Source organism: Phaethon aethereus, assembly GCF_964289735.1.
Source record: "Phaethon aethereus genome assembly, chromosome: 8".
In the NCBI taxonomy this organism is placed as follows: domain Eukaryota; kingdom Metazoa; phylum Chordata; class Aves; order Phaethontiformes; family Phaethontidae; genus Phaethon; species Phaethon aethereus.
Window position 1 is genome coordinate 2,530,193 of NC_138584.1, and position 22,165 is coordinate 2,552,357.

Below are 22,165 nucleotides of genomic sequence, written 5' to 3' on the forward strand. Positions count from 1 at the left end.
TCAGAACACATTCAGTCACAAATATATAAATTAGCACATTTATTTATGCATAAGAACTCCTCTTTAGTACACACCGGTATGTGGGACAGTTGGCACCCTGCAAAATGCAGGTAACCTGAGGATGCTTCAAATCACACTTTTAAAAACCCCATTTTCAAAACAAATTAAAAGTCGTCTTCATGCAGTAGATACCAACCTGCAGAACTCCTTATCAAAGGAGCTGTGGATGAGAACACTTACGTGGATCCAAGGAAAACCAGTGAAGCTTATACAAGAGAAACTCAGTGAGGGCTACTTACTATGTCAGAAGCACACCCAGCTCAGGGAGTCCCTTGCTGAAGACAGTCGAGTGCTTGGAGAGGATCAGAGGGAAGCATCACATGCTTACCCTGTTTGTATTTTGCCTTTGTATGTGACTACAACTGATGTTCTTCCTGATTCTCCCTTAGGATCAGGCATTAGCCCAACTCTTAACACAACTTCAAAGCCCTCCCTGGGAAGGGGGATGAGAGGGAAAAGAAAGCAGGAAGAAATCAAAGTATTACAGGGGACAAATGGAATAAGAGGGAAACTCCTCCTAAATGGAGGGAGTGAAACGCTCAAACTGGAGACAGTGGTGTCTGCAACATCCTGGAGGAGAGGCCCACCATGAAGTTCTGTCTGAAGACATGACAGCACACAGAACAGAAACAGTTCCCAGTCACTGTCAAGCTCCCTCCTCCTGGGGCTGCAGTTGGTCACAGCATGGCAAGGGCTGGGAAACAAGGAAGTCCTTCAACCAGAATATCGGGCAAGACGGATCCTGGGTCTAAGCCAGCATGACTGCTTCGATGTTATCATTGCAGTGTAACGGAGTAACAGGAGAGCCTTCCTCTAGGGTGAACGTAAGTTTTCACTAACATTTTACAGAAACAATCCCTGCCTCAATAACTACATGGCAAGTGTTCAGAGACAGAATTTGGGTCTCATCAAGATGATACTTTTGCAACTGGAAAGAGCAGCATTTTCTGGATCAGTTTCACTGTGGAACACACGAGCCTGTTTCCAACATGGCTTTCACCTCCCAGCACTGCTTCTGGCTAACCCTACAATAGGGCAAAACCACTGCATGTGTCAAGGAAACTGAAAGCTAGTCTACAGTGGCCTCAGTGTTAGACTGAGATCTGCAGTAGACATTTCATGAGCAGTTGTTACTAGTAGTGTTCATTTTTGAAGATACCCATCTTTTAAGGATACATATTTCAGAGCCAGAGTCAGCTGCTATGGTTGGCAATGGAGCATGGACCCCTGCAGGACATGACCAACAGCAGAGCTGGTACAAGGGCTCTCGAGAAGAGTCAAATCAAAAGGGGCTGCTGAAGCCCACAAAGCTTAGTCATCCTGGGACTCTGTTGCCCATCCAGGCCACTCTAGCACAGACTGGAGCAGCATGGGTCCAAAGAGGAACATTTCTATCTCCTTCCTGCAGGATACTTCCAGCGTTCCTCCTCCACCTTGCTCTGTTAGGTACATCTTACGGCTCCTGGCCATGTGAAGATCTGCATGTGCAGCCTCTAGGACTTAGAAGATTGGCCAACTCTGACCTACTTTTTCCAGGTTGTTAGGCTGGCAAAGGGGAGGAGTTTGGCTTGTTTTCCTCTTGAAGCTCCCTTGAAAAAAATCAGGTCCTGCTTCATGGTCTTGCAGGAAGAACACTATCTGATGACACTTCAGTTAAATCAAGCATACTGTAGCTAGGTCAAGGTGCAAGACCAGCCAGCTGTGATACAGAGAACAGCTGGATTAGTCCTGAACGAGATGCTTGTAACACAAACTGTTCTGTCCCTGCTCTAACACAGGCAGGCAAACCTCCAATTCCTTTCCTTTCAGCTAGCTCACACTTAAAACACTGCAACACCAAGAGGTACGGCTGGAAGCAAACCCTGGGGTAAAGGCGTATGAAGAGAGAAACGGTGAATGAAATTGCACTGGACATCACCTCCTCTTTCCCTCCACATCACTGAAGCAGATCCTACAGCCAGGGCCAGGCTGGTGCCGCAGGCAGGGAAAGGTGCACAATCGTCCCACGCAAGGCCACAGCTCCTCGTTTCCTTTGGAGAAGCAGGAGGCAACCAGGAAGCACATCAGCGACACTGCCCCAGTGGAAGAACATCTCCTTGACTTGTGGGGGACGTCTATTGCTGGTTGCAGCAGCGTGGGCCAACCATGCCAAGAGCCGCTTATAGAATCTGCTTTCCACCTCGGTGTTAGCAAGTTTTGCAACTAGGGTTGAGCTCTGTTGACAGGAGTGCTCCCAATACTTTAACTTGTTTATCTGAGCAGCCTAACTACAGTGGAAATGCATCCTTAATTCCAACTGGGTGGACAGAAACTGGGAGAGAAGCTGAGTACTAGTGCCACAAGCTATCCAAACTTTATTTTCTTACAAATAAAAACGTTTAAAGTGCCCAGAATGACACTGTTTATTATCATAACATCAAAAGTAGATGAAGCAAATAAAAACTGCACTTTCAAAACAGGATTAAGCAAGATTAGTGATCATTAAGATTAGAGTCATACAACTGGTTTCCTTTGTAGATGCTACCAATTGTTTTGAAAGCTAGGATACTTAAAGAATAATGGATTTTTAAAGTTGTAAGACAAATTTCACAATGCTTCCTGTGGCCCAGTTTTCCACCAAGCCCCTTGAAAATCCAGAAGGGGACAGATCCTATGGAAAGGAGAACCACAGTTTGCAAGCATGTCTCTTCCAGAATGCTGCAGTTTGGTCTTTTTCTACAAGTTCTTGTACTGTCACAGAAGTAAGGAAAGGCTCTATGGTATTGTGTGGTATCTGGAGCAGATTGAAAACCAAACATCTACTATGTAAGAACTCACAGGACTGGAGGCAAGGTCTTTTCCAAAAGCTCCTGTCAAAGGAGTGATTTTACAAGGTCTATTGACCCCTGCAACCAGCAGAAAGCTAAGCAATTAAGATAATTAAATCTTTGCCAAGAACATGCAGATTTTGAGATATTCCATCTTGTATTGGGTTTATATGGCAGGTTTTGGGCAGCGGGGGGGGGGGTGCGGGCTGCAGTGGTGGCTTCTGTGAGCAGACACCAGAAGCTGCCCCTGTGTCAGAGCCCATTTTAGCTGGCTCCAGGATGGACTGGCTGCTAGCCAAAGCCAAGCCCATCAGCAGCAGTGGTGGCACCGCTGTGATAACATATTTAAGAAAGGGTAAAAAAACATGGTGCAGGAGCTGTGAGAGAGGAAGGAGAAAATGTGAGAGAAGCAGCTACGCAGATACCAAGTCAGGGAAGGAGGGGATGAGGTGCTCCAGGGGCTGGAGCAAAGATTCCACTGTAGGCTGCAGCCCATGGAGGACCATGGAGGAGCAGAGATCCACACTGAAGCCCATGGAGGATCCCACACTGGAGCAGGCAGATGTGCCCTGAAGGAAGCCGCAGCCATGCAGAGCCCACACAGCAACAGACTCCTGGCAGGAGCTGTGGCCCGTGGAGAGGAACGTCCCTGGAGGACTGTACCCCATGGAAAGGGCCCATACTGGAACAGTTCTTGAAGGACTGCAGCCTACGGGAAGGACCCAGGATGGAGAAGGTTGTGAAAGACTTTATGGTGTGGGAGGGACGCCTACCTGGAAGAGGGGAAAAGCATGAGGAAGAAGGAGCAGCAGAGACAACGTGTTATGAACTGACCACAACCCCCATTCTCCATCCCCCTGCATCGCTCGCAGGGAGGATGTAGAATTCAGGAGTGAAGTTGAGCCTGGGAAGAAGGGAGGTGTAGCGAAGAAGGTGGCTTTAGTTTTATTTCTAACTGTCCCACTCTGTTACAGTTAATTGGCAATAAATTAAAATAATTTCCTCAAATTGAGTCTGGTTTGCCTGTGACAGTAATAGGTAAGTGATCCCCTTGTCCTCATCTTGACCCATGAGAGCTTTTCATCGTATTTTCTCCCCCGCAACCTGTTGGTGGAGGGGGACTGACAGAGCGGCTTGGTGTGCAGCTGGCAGCCAGCCGAGGTCAACCCACCACACCTCTGCTGCAGTTGCTCATCTCATATATCTTCCAGCTTGTAAAAAGACTTAGCCAGAAGCCTTGAGCACAGCTATTAGAGCAGTAGTCACCAAGCAGAATTTAAATCTTTTGTAAAGATAGAGCTGCATTGATTGGATGTTGCTAGGATGGTATCTAGAGCGCAGGAGTCACCTTGAAAGGGACACCATAAAATTAAAACAAGTGAAATCAGTAAAGGAAGTACTCCTACACAAAGGCAAGAGTAAATGGGCAGATACCTGAAATAAGAAGGGACTTGAATGAAGCCCTGGGAAAGAGGGAGTCTGCTCTCAAAGCTTTTCTCCCCGCTCCCAGACATCCTGGGTCATGAGTTCTTACAGTAATTCTCATTGATGATCCACACACAACACATTCACAGGATGACAAACTGGTGTAAGTGGACTAGCTTCCTTCATACATGAAAAGCATTTGCAAGGAAAAACTCTATGATGCAGTTATTGCCATTTTCATTTATTTTGATGGGCTTTATCAGTGAGAAACAAAAGCAGCTACTGTAGCTTAGCTACTCAGATTCTGGTATGACCCAGATTCAGATTTGATTGCTTGTCTTTGTCAGATCACTCTACAAAAATTTCAAAGCTTACAGAGACAATGGGAAACCTCAGCCAAATAAAATAAAAATAGAGGGCTGGAAGCTATCTTAGCTCTGGCTTTCTCTGTTGTTCCAGCCACCCAGATCAGCCAGGACACTAAAAATGTGTCTTGAATCAGCAGTGCTCTGTGGCTGAACTGTTCCCTCAAGGGAACACAGTGCCTGTGGAAGTTACAGTGCAGTGGGCATCTGTTATCTAGTTTTAAGGATGACACAACCATTTATGTTCTCCATTAATAAAGAGCTCAAGAAATCTTGAAAAATTTGCTCAAAGTACTGTACATCTCCTCACCCTAGGCTTGAGGAGACAGAGGTGTGGATGAAGTCAGGCCCTCCATGACCACCCACAGAGCTGGGGCACCATGCCCACTAAACCTCTCATCTAAAATTCCTTGAGCAGAGGTAGGCTTCAAATGCTTAGGATAAAAAATATTACATAAACAGCAAAATTATAAACACTTTCACATATTTAATAAACTTCAATTCACTCAGTCTTGCAAAGACTGATATGGAAAAAAGAAGAGAAGCAAAACATTATACAAAATCTCTCATGTTTCCCAGGACCTCCATCACCACCACGATATAAAATTACCTCTTGCCCACAGAGCAGTCACTGTCTACACAAACTGGAGCAACACCTACAGAATAAATTAGGAGAAACCCACCACAAGAGCCAACAGCTTGGTAGTGTCCGTCATGGGAGAGCAACACACAGGTACCCACCCCAATCAAGGCATCTCATGTATCACAGCCACCCTCTCTGGTAGTGAATCCTATCCCTGATATCAGAAAACCAATGTAAAAGTTCAGAAAAGCCTTCAGCAAGTTACAGTATTGGTAAATCAAATGGAAAAAAAAAAAAATATATATTTAGGCTGGCACCATCAACTGTAAAGACCCTCCACCGCTCACAGCTTCATGCATCTTTCTTAAATCATTAAAATGATTACTGATTTGATCAAATAGCTTCCAGGCTCCAACACACAAAGCTTTGTGTATACATGGGAAATAAAAACAGTTTTAATTTTCCAAAATAAAAACAGAAGCAATGATCTGGGGTTTTTTCCCCACTTTGGGGGATTTGCCAGGACTCCAAGAACAAGCCCCGGGAACTTGGAAGCTCACTCAGAGATGCCCCAGACTGCAGGTGCCTCAGGCTACAGTGCCTCATAGCTGCCTCAGACAGGAAACCAAGCAGGTTTCAGTGGCCCTTAAGCATAGTTCTGTCAGGTTTATCAAAATAAAAAGTTCTTCCTGAGTAGCTTTTTGGTTTTGATGATTTGGTAAGATAAGAGTTTTGTCTGGAAAAAAATCCAATTATATTGATAGATAATATTTGGAATTTATACTGCAGGACCATACTTGTCCTGGGGGGAGGAGGAGGGAATACAAAAAAATAATGGCATAGTCTTCTGGCTTTCTTCACCTTTTCCAGACTCCCTTTAATATCATATCATGGGATCCCCATTTTAACCCCCTTTCTTCCCTTCCCATGGTCCCCACACTGTCTCATGCCAGAGACCCCTGTGTCTGAAAACCTGTGTCTTTCCATTTAACCCATCTCCATACATACACAAACCTGCGGGCTCCTTGTTCTACTCTTTACAGCACTTTTCCCGAGGTCTTCTTACCTGAAGACCCCCTGAGAGGCCACCAGGATTACACCCCACTGTATCTTCTCTGTGTGCTCCTTTCCTTCAGCCCACAGTAGATGCTGAATAGATTTCCAGTTCCTTCTTCTCTCCTTCTGCCAGGACTCCCCTCTACCCCCTCATACTTGGGGCTCTTTAATGTTCCCTTTCCAACTGTCCCTCCCACTTATGCCCAAGTTTAATATCAACAGTAGACACTAATTACAAAAAAACCCCAAAAAACTGTTAAGCCACTGAAGCAAAGCTATGTGTCAAAGCAGTTGCTGCAGTTTGACCTGAAGGCAGTTTCCAGGAACGTGCTGGGAGAGAAACAATCGCAATGTCAAACAAGCCTGATGAGAGCAGGAGTGAGGCACCACACTCATCCTCCCAGCCCCAGCATACAAGACGTGGGCTATGCAACGCTCTACATGAAGCACCAGGGAAAAGGGAGAGACTACCTGACAGCAAAACAGTCCTAATCAAGGAAGCAAGAATAGTCTTTTTACAGATTCAGCCAATATATTATTCTCTCCCTCTTCCCTGCTTAAGGGCAAACGAGTTTTCATGGGTCATTCTTCCTAGTGACCTCCTGTTCAGCTACCAAGTCCAGAGGCTCAGAAGCCTAACAGAAAGGGGAAGAAGTGCTGGTGTCATACAGCTCTCCACCATGAAATCTGCTTACCTGTTTTGGATTTTTTTTTCTTCTTAATGCATTGACTCAGCAGAGCTTTGGGCTTCTTTCTTTTTAAGTGTTCCCTCCACCAAACCACAGCCTTTTGGATACAGCAACTGCCAGTTTCACTATACACAGAACAGCACTTCCGACAGAGCCAAAAAACTAAGTGTAGGTGTTGCTTGCTTGTAGGCAAATTGTTTACAACTCACTCAGCCTTTTTGGATCAATGGAAAGAAGGAGCAGCAAATCTGCTTTCTGAGTTAGAGTGAGTGAGCAATGAAATGGGTACCTTGCCCTGGCTTTAACAAGCAAGGCACAAAAAAACCACTAACCCACTAACAAGTATTTAATGCATGACAAGCTTGATGTGTCATCTCCCCCCCGCCTATGGCAACAGTCTCCTAGAAGAAAGAGGAAAAATAGAAAGAGAAATACTCACGCATGTCACCAATCGCTCCTTTTGTGACATTTGTGGCTTGCTTTACTGTCACAGTGAATATGTGTGAATACTGGTGTTCCACCTGGAAGTCAGAGAGTTAGAGGTGATTAAGCTCCAGAACCAAAAATCACCTATCAAAATAGGTTTCATTTTGTCCAAAAACTGAGAGAAATCACCCAGTCAAAATGTAAGAGTGAAACTCATACAGGATAGAGCATCTTAAAAGCTGAACTGCACCCTGTAGCTTTACTGAAAGGTCAGACCTTATACCAGGCTTGCTTGATGTTCCTGCAGCCACACCTACTAATCTCAATGAATAACACTCCTCCTCTCTACAGAACCTGCTTTAAGGCATTTAGTCAGTCAGGGACGAGTTGGTATGGTAAGAAGAGAAATAAAAAAGGGAAATATTTTACAGTGTGCTTGTCTTTGTAATTACCCTCACCCAGTAAAAAGAATAGGTGCAATTATTTCAAAGTATACGTTCTGGAACGGACATATGCATACCACATACGCAAGGGGTATAGTTAGTAATGCATGGGATATACCTTTTCAATACACGTCATTATTCAAAGTGCAAGTGTCCCTAAGACAATGGAGGGAAGGTGAAAAGCGAGCTGTTAAAACATTCACAAGCAAATTGCATGCAGTTTCTGGAGCTTCCTGTTTCCTGCAAAGCCCAAGCACACAGGAGGAGCTGCCTTTCTAAGAGCAGGTCTGTTCTGAACAAAACAGGGAAGTAGAAAAAGGCATGAAATTAAGAAACAAAAGTTAAAATCTTAATGAAAAGAGGTCAGTAACTCAGACCTATTTTTACTTTATCTACATAGCCATAAGTTTGACCAACCTACTGAATACCATTATGAGAATCACCACTGCATATTGCAAGGCAGACGACATTGGCCTTTACAGGGACACAGCACAGAGCTCGTTGGCAAGTTTTAAATTTTACATATTAAAGCCAGGATCAGGTCTCACGCCAATTGCCTCTCAGCACTTACATCTACACTGCCAGCTTAAGCCACTGAAGCTGTCTGACTGCCCACGGCGCCTAGACACTGACTGACCCACTGGTGCGACCTGGAGCGTGCCAGCTCACCCTCCTGCCACAGAAACTCGGGCAGCGGGAGGGGATCCCCTCACATCTGAGCCTGCCTCTACAAAGGGCATCAGGTCCAAGCTGCCGGGCTCTTACAGCTCAAGCTGCTGTACCAAAAGCATACCTCCTACGGGACCTCAGGTAGTCACCCATCCTACACAGTGATACACCCCTACCACACCTTTCCATTTCTAAAACTGAAACAGCAATATTCTTTCTATCTTTTCCCAAACAGCCATTAACTTTGTGAAATACTCTAGAATAAACATTGCATATCAGTCATTAGGAACAACTAACCAAATATTAAAGGTCTTACAACATATTCCAATCAGAAGGAAAAAGGAGGAAGAACCAGAATCAGGAAATTCATTGAAATTTATTTAAAATTATCGCCAATACCCTTGATATGGGACATGGGATACACTATTCAGACTGTGCCTGGTGCCTTCTTGCTATGTTTTCATCTGGATGCTTCTTTTTTCTTTTTAAAGGAACAAACAGATAAGCCAACAAACCCTTCAACCCACACGTGGCTTAGCTTTCAACAGTGGCACATGCCTCCATTTAAGCTACTGCTTCAGCTGCCAGAGTCTATATGGGCCTTCAGGTTGGTCTTGTGACTATTTCAGAACTGGTTGTTTCAGCCAAGCCTCATTATTCCACATCTACAACATGCTTACATCCAGACAGTAGAACCAGAACAGGATGTCTCTAATACAAAGAAACAAAAATAAAATAAAATGACAGTTTCTTATAGGTTATGCATCACTTTCTCAAAATAAGGAAAATAAAAAAAGCCAAAACCAATCTTCTAAAGACAGCAAAAGTGGCTTATGAATGCTTAAGTAACAGTTGAGTCAAGGACACATTAAAAAACAGCACAAATGATACCAAACTCCTCCACAAGTCTGCAGTCTAGAGCTCTGCAAGGGCATAGCCACATCACCATGGCAAAATATCCAGGAGAAAATGCCCCGTGATACTTCACTGCAGACACTGGCTGACCCAGACACTGAATTGTTGCATCTTTATTAAGACTGTAATCACCCACATGTTGTGACGACTGCTGGAGCCTCATTTCACGATAGTCTGCCCAGCAGTAAGTTTCAACTCTGTAATTTTTTCCCTGTAAGCTGTAGGAGTTGTCTGGTTCAAAGAACAAGTAAGCAGGCAGGGGGAAAACTGTGGCAATGTAAACTATTACCTTACAAGTGGTATACTGAAATCATCATTGCACAGCAAGTGGGCCACCAACCACAGTAAAAATGGAATCCAGGCTCAAACATTCTCCCAACCAGGACTGTTAACTCACCGCAGTCTCAAACCCAACAGAAAGGGTTTAGATGTTGGAATTCAGAGCTGTTAAGCAGCAACACCTATACAACGGCTGCCTTGTGCCGACATGAAGACATACTAATGATTTCGTGCCATCTGTCACCTTTTGCATTGCAGCTTCCAAGAGTGGATGGATGGATGGATGGATGGATGGGACTTCTCCCTGAACAAACTTCTGCCTCTGCTACATGGCAAAAAAGAAGTCCAGAGCTTTCCATCACAGCAGGGTAAATGGGGATTTTAGTGGGTATCTGGGAACAGCTGGTGCTACTGTGAACACAGTTACATAAAGTTACCCCAGCTCTGTCGTTTACCCTGCTTCAAGAATTTTTACAAGCTGTGAATCTCCAGAAAACAACAACTCTCACTGTCCCTTGTTTGCTGCTTGAAAGTGCTCGAAGCTGTTTTATCAGTGTGTGCCTCCTTCACACGCATGTCAGATCACCGAAATGTCGGTTTCACAATGCGGCACTGGCCTCAGCGTTTGTTCACACAGACTGATGTAGTTCCTTTGTCATATACAACCTTATAATTAAGAGAAATAGCCCAAAGTACAAAAGCACCACCCTTCTCCTTATTCTTAGCTGTTGAGAAAGAGCCTGTCCTCACTAGAGACCACAAATCAGAGATCACTGAATATTTAGCAACAAAGAAGAGGATGGAGTCATACTTAAGTTACAAGCATGGGACATGGGTGTGCTGGATTTACTTCTGCTGCTTACTAGCTGCTATGTGGAACTCGTGTGCTCTTCTGGTGCCTCAGAGTCCTCGCTGTAAAATGGGGATACTACAAGATGCTCACTGACAAAAGCACTTCCATAAAGTAATTTTCTTGCATCTCCTAGTCCTACTCATGAAACTCATATGCCTAAGTAAAATGCCTACCGTCAAAACAAGGCCAAACCACCACTTCCTAGTGTACTCTCATGAGAGCTGAACAGAGATCGTCACTACTTGCTATTACAAGTTGGTAACTGTTTTGCTAATGCTATCGTGAGAACTGCTTCTCATTGACTTAAGAGGCAAACCCCATCATTCCAGCTGTTGTTCTGCCAAGAAAGTTAAGTCTGGTTTAAGATCTGGTCTCCTCTGAAATGAATGTGAGTACACAGAGGTCTGGCAAAACAGAAAAACATTATCTTCTTTCCCCATGCCTCACCCAAAATAACACACTAAAGCTTATAATTATAGAGTTATTAATATTTGGCCATAGTCACACGCTTGGAAGAAATTTGCAACTACTAAAATAAACGATCTTCGGGGGGGGGGGCGCGGGATACACAGAGATACACAGGAAGTGTGTATCTAGATCTTTTCTTATCCCAAAATAAACTTTTTTCATGCAACTTAAGTGCAATCGGAAATTAAGGCAATTTTCCACTTAGGATCCAGTTTCTAAGGGCATTAAGAGGGCTAAATGTCCGTATTAATAGCCAGCACAACTTTCAGAAGCATTTTTTGGTTAGTTTTTGGAAAAACTGAGTTATAAAGTTTGATGCCCCCTGAAAATACCTCACAAAATGTATTGACTCTGAATACCTTTATAAATCCAGCCCTTGCTAGTTAAGATGACTAAGCTGCATTTTCTAAAGTGACTTATGTTCACCTTAAGTCTTGATAAAAATCTGTACATTGCCAACTCCTCAATTACTTCTGAAAAATAGACGACGGTATATAAATCACTTAAACATTGCAACACTGAGTGGAGCAACATCTACATACCTTTAAAAATCTCATCCAGGTTAAAAATTTCAGAAGCTCACAATTAACTCAGAAACCTAAATCCTATCATCCAAAATGACCTAGCTTTACATACATGTTTCATTTCACCTCCACTTTCTTCATAAATTTAGAGAAGAAAGGAGAGAAAGAAAAAAATTTTCGATATGCCCTCTGTGAACATGGGTTTCCCAAATTACAGAAACTCCTGTGGTCAGTATCTACTCTCTAGTGGTTCAATCCACAAGGTTTTCCAAGTATCCTGCACAGCCATAGTTCAACATCTCCTGTTCTCACACCACAGCTCTCCATCTCTAACTCCTCCTCCTGCTTCCTTTGTTCCTCTCCCACCTTTGACTGCTTTTTTTGCCTCACACTAAAATTTCCTTAATTATCTTATTTCCTCTATTTTACGTATCACCGCATTTGTATGTACATACATGCCATTACCTTCCCACTATGGGACTGGAAAAGAGAACAAGATGCTAAGATCTCCTGCAACACAATTGAGCTTTACCTACAAACTTTCCACACTTACTGAGAATGCAAGGGATTTGCATGCACTGAATAGAGTACTTTTCATATCCCAGGATGCTGAGTCACAGAACGCAACTCAATCAGGAGATACACTTGCACATGAAAAATCAATTGGGAAGCTCTGGTACACATGGATTGTGTAATAAGTATTTAATTACTTTTACTTCCTTCATATTAAGGACACTTGAGCTCACGATTGGGCTGGACAAATGAAAACATTTGCCTGTTTTCTTAACTAACAGATTTTCAGGAAGTCCATACTCTGCTTTCACAGGGTCTTACAATAAGGACAAACATTTATGCATATACACACACAAATTTTATCTTGAAATTATTTTCCCCATTGTTATAATATTTATCCCCCATATCAGTGTAACTGAAGATGTATTACACATTTTAATCCTTTATTCTCTGAATCTAAAAGCATTTTTGGTACGGTCAGTTCTGTCTGTACTTGCAGTAACTTTGCAAATGCCTTCTTTTATTACTCACAAAAATCTTTCACAAAATGGGGGGGGAAAAAAAGAAAAATAAAGTGATCAGAAAACATGTAATAGTTAACAGAAGGACTGTTGGAAAATGCAGCATTCTTTTCAGTCTTTTAATGCCAAGTGTCATTAAAAAATTCAAGACTTTTGCACTGATACGAGCCTGCTGCCCTTGACTGTTCTAAACTGTAGTAAAACTTCCCATGCAATTTCATTTTTCGAATTAAGAAACCTCAAAGATGTCCATTCACTTTTCAAGCAATTATAGGATCAGCTCTTGCATTAAGAGCGTTGCTTCCTGCATTAGCAACATTCCTACAGCAGCCGTTCAGTATTGCCAGAGGACTATAACTACATATACTTCTAGGGTGGCATTTTGTTCATTATGGTATATATGTTAGTATCAAAAAAGATCTTTCACGTGAATGATTCAATGACATACAACTGAGTAGCTCAGAGACCTCTTTCATAAAGGTACAGGTCAGATCAAGCATTCCATCCAGGAGAGGGCACTGATGCAGAAAGGAGGGAGTTTGTGTATTGTTTAAACACTGTTAAATACAGACATCAACCTTAAACTTGCCTTTACACCAGCGTTCACAGAACTACACAGCGAGTAAAACACAAGTTTGACATCTGCTGGCTGCAAACTCATGTAAAGGATGTGACTGCGTGGGGTAGAAACCACATAATTGATAAGAGATCACTTCAAGGAAGCATACAGAGTATTTTTAGCAATGTAAAAGTTCAACATTATGACAAGTGCATGGTAACTATTTGAGCACATACCACTCTTCCTGCTGCGAGATTCTGGGACTGTTACGAAAAGTGCTTGATATGAACACACCCATCTTCTCTCAAGATTTCAGTTTGAGTAGGAATTGCAATTTCAGTGTTTACTTTGGAAAGTCACTCAAGCAAAGATACACGAGTGAGCATTACAGCTGAAAGCCAGGATTCAACAAGCCGCTGAGCCACTCTGCTGGCTTGCCATACAAAGGGCAGTTCTGCTCCCATTTCCCTTCTCCTCCCTCCCTTGCCCATACTTCTCTAATGATACAGGTTGTGCTTATGTGCTTGTATCCTTCCCTTGGGCCAGCTCTGACAGCAGAGAACTAATCTTTTGCACTGAACTGTTTTTCTGCCAATTCAGCAAGGTCAGTTGGCTTACCCCAACCAGATGCGTTTGAGAGCTGGTACAAGGGATGCAGCGTGAGCACTGGAAAAAAGCAGGAAAGGGGGACCAGGAGCTTTTGGCAGCAGTGTGCTCTTGAGTGGCACAGATCACTTCACTGACCTTTAGACTTTGCAGGCTCTATTTTGAAGGTTCTCTTTGAATCTACATAGAATCACAGAATACTTTGGGTTGGAAGGGACCTTTGAAGGCCATCTAGTCCAACCCCCTGCAGTGAGCAGGGACATCTTCAACTAGAGCAGGTTGCTCAGAGCCTCATCCAGCCTGACCTGGGATGTATCCAGGGATGGGGTATCTCCCACCTCTCTGGGCAACCTGGGCCAGGGGTTCACCACCCTCATGGTCAAAAATTTCTTCCTTCTATCTATCTAGTCTAAAGTCTAAATCTGCCCTCTTTTAGTTTAAAGCCATTACCCCCTGTCCTATCGCTACAGGCCCTGCTAAAAAGTCTGTCCCCATCTTTCCTATCATCCCCCTTTAAGCCCTTGCAGGCTGAAATAAGGTCTCCCCGGAGCCTTCTCTGCTCCTGAACCCCCCCAGCTCTCCCAGCCTGTCCTCCCAGCAGAGCTGTTCCAGCCCTCGGAGCATTGCTGGGGCCTCCTCTGGCCCCGCTCCAGCAGGTCCATGTCTCTCCTGTGCCGAGGGCTCCAGAGCTGGATGCAGCACTGCAGGGGGGTCTCCCCAGAGCGGGGCAGAGGGGCAGAATCCCCCCCTCAACCTGCTGGCCACGCGGCTTTGGGGGCAGCCCAGGACACGGTTGGCCTTTTGGGCTGTGAGCGCACATTGCTGGCTCAAGTCCAGCTTTCCATCCCCCAGTGCCCCCAAGTCCTTCCGGGCAGGGCTGCTCTCCATCCCTTCACCCCCAGCCTGTGCTGATACTGGGAGTTGCCCCGATCCAGGTGCAGGACCCTGAACTTGGCCTTGTTGAACCTCATGAGGTTCACAGGGGCCCATTCCTCGAGCTTGTCCAGGTCCCCCTGGATGGCATCCCATCCCTCAGGCATGTCCACCGCACTACTCAGTCATTGATGAAAATATTAAACAGTACTAGTCCCAGTACGGTCCCCTGAGGGAGACCACTTTTCACCGATACACGCTGGTTTAAGATCTAAATATCCAAAATTGTCAACTCAACCCTCTATCCATACTGATGAGAAGAGAGTGTTACTCGGTAACTAGAATTACACAAAAAACATTGTACTGTAAGGGAGAAAGAAAGTTAGACACATGGTGTTACTTTTGTAAACTACAGTTCAGTTTGAAAAGCAATGTGTGGAAAAACTTGTATGAAAAACTAGTCAACTACAGGCACTTTGATTAAACACTCTGAAGAGGCCAGACCTTGAGAACAATGCTGTACAACATCATACCCATGAGGTTAAGTTAGGAGCCCATATTCCACTTCGATTTACACACTCAAAGCCATGACGTGCTTTCAAAACAGCTAACTTGAATCTTTCAAATTTCATTCAAATAAATCTATGAAGAAACCACAGTTACCATTTCTTTAAGGAATTAACAATAACTCTAATGCTGCATACTTATTTAGAGTAACTTCTAATAGGATACATTATATGAGACAGTATGTGTTATACAAGACGGTATACATAGAAGATTCAAAGCCACTTACCACAATGTGTTGATAAGGATCTATGACAGACATTTTTGCCTTAATTTTTATTCAAGACAACTGTCAAATGTCTACTTCAATTCTACACAGAAGAGGCTTCCCAGTTTTTCAGAGCAGAGTTCAGTGTGACAGATCCTCTAACTATTAAATAATAAAAAAAAAAAATTAAAATTCTTATGTTCCTTTTAAACTGTATTTTGTAACAGAGCAAGTTAGTTCCTCCACTTCAGGACCTTTCCCACAATTCCTCTGTTTACCAAGAACTTCATTTCATGTAAGTTATGGAGGTATAGATATTTACTTGCCTGAGAAATTTCTTGAGCTTATTTCCTCTACCTCAGGGTAAGAGCACGAACCAAGTATCTTGAATTCCAGTCATCCAAGTGTTTCTAGCAGCTCTACAGATAAACAAAAGAATGGAGCAATTATATTTATCCATTACATACATTCAAATGTACATGCTTCCACGCATTACAACCCTAGTTAAAAAAAAAAGAATCAGTGTTTAGTTAACAGCCTTTCTACTGTAGCGACAAATTCTTGGTTCCCATGTTTTGCTTCTATATTAAGATGCTCACATCGTCAGGACAGGACAGAGATGAAGTTTCTCTGTGTACCTTCCTCCCCGTACAAGGTGAGGTACAAGGATATGTCCTGCATTCACACCGAGGCACATGAATTTTAGAACTGAAAAGCCAGCTGGAGAGCACAGGCATGACAGTCAGGAACTTACTATAGGGGGTTGCAATTGTCTGGTGCAACCGTCTGTTAAACCATTTTAACACAGCTTTGCGTATCACCTTCAATTCGAAAGCTTTTTCCACAAACAGCAAATTCCCAACATTGCCCCTAACTGCATCTAAGAAAATAACAGAAAACAAATTCCAGGATCTAACCCACAGCAACAGCACAGGAGAGTTCATTTAGCAGCTGCTCATTTAACTATAAACGAGCAGCAACAGTGCCCTTCTGTAAACCTGGGAAGGGAATTCCAACTGACGCCATGTATAACCTCCCTGGCCACCTTAGTTGCCTACAGAGATCCACAAGAGGCTTTGATGGACAAACTACAAACCAGCTGGCAGGATTTAAACAGGTTCTTCACTGGCCACTGTTTTCCGAACACTTTGTGAAGATTTCTACAGAAATCAGAGGCCGCCACCAGAGGCCTTAAGTTTCAGAACTCTTTCCAACCATCAAAGTAAAAATATACTGAGAGAGGTTATTCCTTTCTGCATCACTAAAAAACATGGAAACCACTGGACAGGATCAGTTCTCAGATTCAGCTGGACCACGATCAGACCTCAACCATGAGCAGAAGCTTCAGACTGAAAAGAAAAAAGCACCATGTGGGGTTTGGTCTCAAGGAAATGATTCCTGAGCCCAAAGTTTGAAATGGCAGAATCAGCCCTAAAGAATGATGATTTATGTCACCCCCAAAACCCTTGCTCTTGAGCAATTATGTGCAGGCATTTCCATAAAAATTTTGTTTCGTTATGATCACTAGAACATTACGATATCCCTGCTTTGATCCTGTCAGCCCTAACAAGAGCTTGAGGCTAGAAATTACCCTGGGTTTATTTATTTGTTTTTATCTAAGGAAGTCTGAATAAGCAAGACTTTAACATACATTCAGTTCATCGTTTACATTAGAGGCAGCTCAATGCCAGCGCAACAGGAACAAGCCATCTTTATCATAGAAAGCAAGTAGCTTTTCAGACTTAAAGTGATTTAACACAAATTCACTGTTATTTCTCCTACTGTAATAATAATTGCAAAGACTTATTTTTATTAAAATTCTATCAGACAAATTCAGCACTGGTGTAAACAGGCAGATGGGCAGGAAGTAGCATTGTGTTTATAGGCATATTGTATAGCTGGTTTGTTGTATTCAAGTTTATTTTACCTTGTGTCCTACTTAAAGTGGGACATTGGAGAACCTTGGTAAACAAGCCCTGCCATATCAGTTTGGGGAAGTGTTGCAAACTTCAAAGGCAATCAAGAAAAGGGAACAGTCAGGACTATCCAATCACTGTAACAAAGAGGAAATTCGCAAGTCGTAATACAGAAGATACACCTGCAGAGTCAGCTACCAACAAGTCACCATGCTCATTTTAAGATACACAAAACCAAGCTCAGGATACTGCTCTATCTGTGGAAATAAGAAAATGGGCTAGGCCTAGGACAAGAAGCCTGGTTTGAGTTATTTGTCCAGCATCCTAGAGGCAGGGTTCCAGTTCTCCAGATCATCACTCAGCTGGTCGACTGGCTTAGACATGAGATCATCCTCTCTTTTCCTCTAACCCCTGCCTCATTTATTTCAACATCTGCCAGAAGCACATTTGTGATCCTGCAAACAGCAGCCTCTTTGACTACAGAGCCATAACAAATCCCTGAGCACCATCTGCCCTCCATGTTGAATAAGGCAAGGATCATGCAGACAGACAAATATGCAATCACGTAACTAACGACTGTATCACAGACACATGCACAAAGTGTGAGCTAAAGCTACACAGGCAGAGGCTCTGAATAGGGAGAAAAGGGCCAGGGATCAAGTAGACCCTGATGCGACAGGCAAAGCCCAATATCCTAGTTTCCCATACAGCTCCAACCAGCAGCATGTCGGATCCCAGCCCTAGTCATGCTGGTATTACTCCAAATTGGAGCGCTTTGTTTGCCATCTTAATTCTTTCAAAATGTGATAAACAGAAGCAGGTACCCAAAGACAGGCATCCAGAGCCACTTCATACATGTGAGTGTACACGAGGCACACTGGGGCTGGCAGAGGGACAGGCATCCATGCTCTGCCAGAAGCCAGCAGGACATCTGAAGTGGTAGCAGACATCTATGTTTAAGTGACTTGCATACTTATGTCCTTTACAATGGACTTAATTCAAATCAAGAGTTACTTGACTCTAAGATACTTACACCATACCGTCTGCAAGCTTGCACTACATTATCAATGGAGCTTGGGTTAAGCACACTAATACATTTCTATCTCTAAGGTCTTAGTGTGGCAGAGGATCCAAAATACAGCACTAACAGAAGCCACCTTTTACACCCATCAAGAGCTGCAAAAAGCTTGGAGAATGTTTAATTCAAACATCTGCAGTAAATAAAGCTGTGATCCCAAAATCATCTCGCTTAACACTGCCACTATACACTATCCATCCCACAAAGCCTAATGGAAAAAATCATCAACTAATTAAGGACTGGATCCACAAGCGCATACAAAGAACTGAACTCAAATTGAAGCTGGTGGCAGGCCAAGCCTTGGCAGACTGCACAGCCAGCAGCACTTCTAAGCAGATCTTCAAGGACACCTTAATGTCATTAACATGTATTGTTTTGTTTCCCCGATATCTAGTGGTATCGCATCGTCTGTGAACCGTGCCGCTCCCAGGGCTCATAGCGTTCCTTCCTAAAGGACTAACAGAGCACCTCACACGCGGTGCCTCTGCAACGACACAAGCACAAACTCTGTCAATTCATACAGTGCCACCAAAATTAACTAAGCTGGCCAGAATGATTAACAATATATTTCTTGATGTTTTATTGACAAATGTCCAAGTTTACAAAACACCATAGCAAACATAGCCTCTTGAACAGGCCAGAGTTTAGCTTGGTCATGTAATACAGAGACAGCTTTCTGCTAAATTCCTAAATCTCACTTTCACCCAAAAATAAACTCTACTTCTACCAGCCCAAGAGCATTTAATTGTTAGGCTGAGTTTCAGACATCAAAAGGAACAAGCTATTAGTGGATAGGGGCTTTGCTGTTTAAATCAAGACTCTTCTGTGATCTTAGCTCATTTTCACTTGAGGTGGCAGAGTGAAATGGATAAGGGATTATTGTCTCTAAAGACCTACAGTAACAGAACAATTCCACAAAAGAAGTTCACACACACATATGGACAGAGATTATTACCAGAACATTTTCATTCTCAGTGTTGATCCAGTAAATTCCTACAGTTTTACAGGATATGTCGAGGACAAAGGATAAGAAGAATAATGAGATTTTCCCATTTCGTGCTGAGTATGAGCTTACTCGACAGTTAGTCTCACCAAGCGGAAAAGCTCTGAAAATGAGTAAAGCAGAACACAGTATAAATATCGCCACCAGAATACATCCTCAGGATCGTAAGAAAAATCATAAAAGGGAGATTGTTTATATCAAGCTGGCCAATTCCTCTTAAAAGACTAAGGACACGGACAATTAAAAAATAAGTGAATAAGTGCGACTCACCAGTACAGTCACTAATGCTCAATCTAATATGATAAGATTAAGGGGTGCAGAATAAGCTAAGTACTGACTCAGGCTTTTGGTATGAATGTCACCATCCATTTTTATCAAATCAGATTACGGAATTTTATTTGGTTACAGATTGATCCTACGATTGTATGACAGAAATAACAAATAATCTGTTTCTACATGATTTTGCCCAGCATCCTGGAAAATCACCGTAATGTTATTTCTTAATTTAGGTCTTCCCACACAAGAAACAAGGTTTACCTCTTACTCTGTAGAGCACCCATCACTCAATTTCCATCACAAATGAAAAAGTATATGCTTTGCTGACATGCAATGACTGTTCTTCCCATGCCTTGCTAAGATAGCATGGGAAGGAAGGATTCTGAGCAGAAAAGCAAAAAAGCTCAACCTTTGTGCCACATTTTTGGAAGATGCTCGGGGGTGAAGTTTGGCAAGGAAGTTGACACAGCATGAACAGCTAGACAGGAGATTTTAAGATTAGGAAACTACATTTGACTTCATGCTGAAGAGGACATAACAGATGAAAGGATCATGAATCTCTCTGAAAAATGACCTGTCATCCTGTAAGCAATTATTGAGACTACAGGTGACACACAGTAACTAAGATTTCCTTTCAATGGAAGGAGAGCGCTATAAAATACACTTGTAGGGCTGAAACTCTGGAAACATCACCGAAATCTTGAGCAAGGTAAATTTACACCTTATCTAGTGCTGGACGCTACTTTAGAGGCCAAAAGCAAGGAAGACAGAAGTGGTAATACCATTCAGGCCAGCTCTCATATATAGCTGCCCAGTACTGCCTGGAAAACTCCATGGTACAGTAACCTCCTGTAACAGGAGGCAAGACTTGGTGAGTCAGGGAAATTAGACATGCTCTTGTAATAAACTTAATTAAGCTGGACTTAGTCCAAGAGAAAAAAAAAAAATAAAATCCCTATCTTTCATTCTGCATGGAACGACCTTACCAACAGAAGTATTCAAGAGGCTGGAAGCATTTCTGCTTGAATACCTGCACCTATTTCACATCAGCCGTGGAAGTTCCCAGTACAGTTCCTACCCAGCCAAGTACTGTATTTTCACCATGAACACTAACTATGGGCCTGAAGGAAGAGGCAACTGATTCTGTGCATGATGGTTTACCTCTACAATTATATTTCTTACACAAAGAGGGGTTAACAAGGCTCACTGCAACAGTGTGTGAGAGGTTACAAGAAAAAGCTGTGTCATTGTACATGATTTTACCATACGACAAACTTAACAGAAATATCAGAAAGTAGAACTGAGTAAATTCAAAGGAAGGAGTTAATTTATTCTGAGAATAAAAGAGTTCCTTGAGTTAATACCTTTACAGAACTATTCTCCAATGTCTTGTATTTTACTTCAATTGAAATCACACCAGAAATAAAAATCAGTCTGGAATGTAAAAAAAAAAAGCTCACCTGAGGGACTCCTAGTATATTCTTTAAAAATGGCAAAGATCACTGTCTTTTTCTACAGAAATCCAAGCCACAAGACAGATAGTTTAAATGGCAGAGTCTCAAAACTTGTCAAAAAACCTCAAACAGTAGATCACTAGTCTCCACTGCATAGGTCAGACTGCCTGTAGCTTATGTGGTAATCAGCTAACTTGTTTTTCCATCAAGAAGGCCAAAAACCAAAGAATGTGAAAAATCTGATGGAATTTCCATGAAAAAGAAGAATTATTAGGATATATTACCTGAAAAAACAATTACAGTACACCAGTCAAGTCCACCTATTACTTAAATAATTTCCAGATGATCTTCTATGAAGGCTATTTGTTATATGCACACTGCAATTAAGAAAAAGGTTAAAAAATGTCCAGCATTTCTGTACATTAGGATTTTGGGATAGTTATTCCACAAATAAACTTTTTATGTATGACAGTTATTCGTTTAAGGCTATTCCTACTTTTGGAAGGTCAAATTAAGGCAGCAGAGAACAAAAATTCACGCTTCAACTTCAAGATAATGGCTGCCCCAAGTACCTAGCATGTTTGAGATGTCAAGCCAGGCTCTCCAAAATGAAAAAAACTGAAACCCAGTGGCAGCTTTAAAAAGTGTTGCCAAAAATGAAAAAACACTTAAACAATAGCTTCTAAAATACATCTAAAGTGCAACACCTGACTGGACAGAGTTGTTTGTTGAATATATCCCTTTAAAATCTAGGTGAAGGGAAGAAAAGAAACACAGTTCCCTGTATTTCATTCTTACCTGGATCTGTGACAAAACTTTCCATTTCCTCTACTGTGCTGCAGTGTGCTGGGCAAGAGCTGTTGCCTGCCAAAACCTTCAGGAACTCCCTTTAAGAAGCCTCACTGGTACTGTGGAAAGAACCGTTTCTCCATGTTTTAGGGCACTAGGTTTAGACTCCAAAGATCTCAATCCAAATCCCTCACGCTCCCTTGGTGACAACAGGGACGTCATCCAACTTCTAAATATTTCTGG

The 22,165-nt window shown here is 42.7% G+C and overlaps 1 protein-coding gene across 2 annotated transcripts in view; it reads right to left on the reverse strand.

Moving 5' to 3' along the window:
- Positions 1 to 16,249, reverse strand: part of PLA2G4A (phospholipase A2 group IVA) — a 69,647-nt gene extending 53,398 nt beyond the window's left edge. For both annotated transcript variants that reach the window (XM_082003128.1, XM_082003127.1), the window contains exons 1-2: positions 15,428 to 16,249; positions 7,425 to 7,506 (exon numbers count right to left, since the gene is read on the reverse strand). In XM_082003128.1, coding sequence (XP_081859254.1) covers positions 7,425 to 7,506; positions 15,428 to 15,460 — 115 coding nt within the window. In that variant the 5' untranslated portion in view covers positions 15,461 to 16,249. The remainder of the gene's footprint in view (positions 1 to 7,424; positions 7,507 to 15,427) is intronic.
- Positions 16,250 to 22,165: the final 5,916 nt, after the last annotated feature.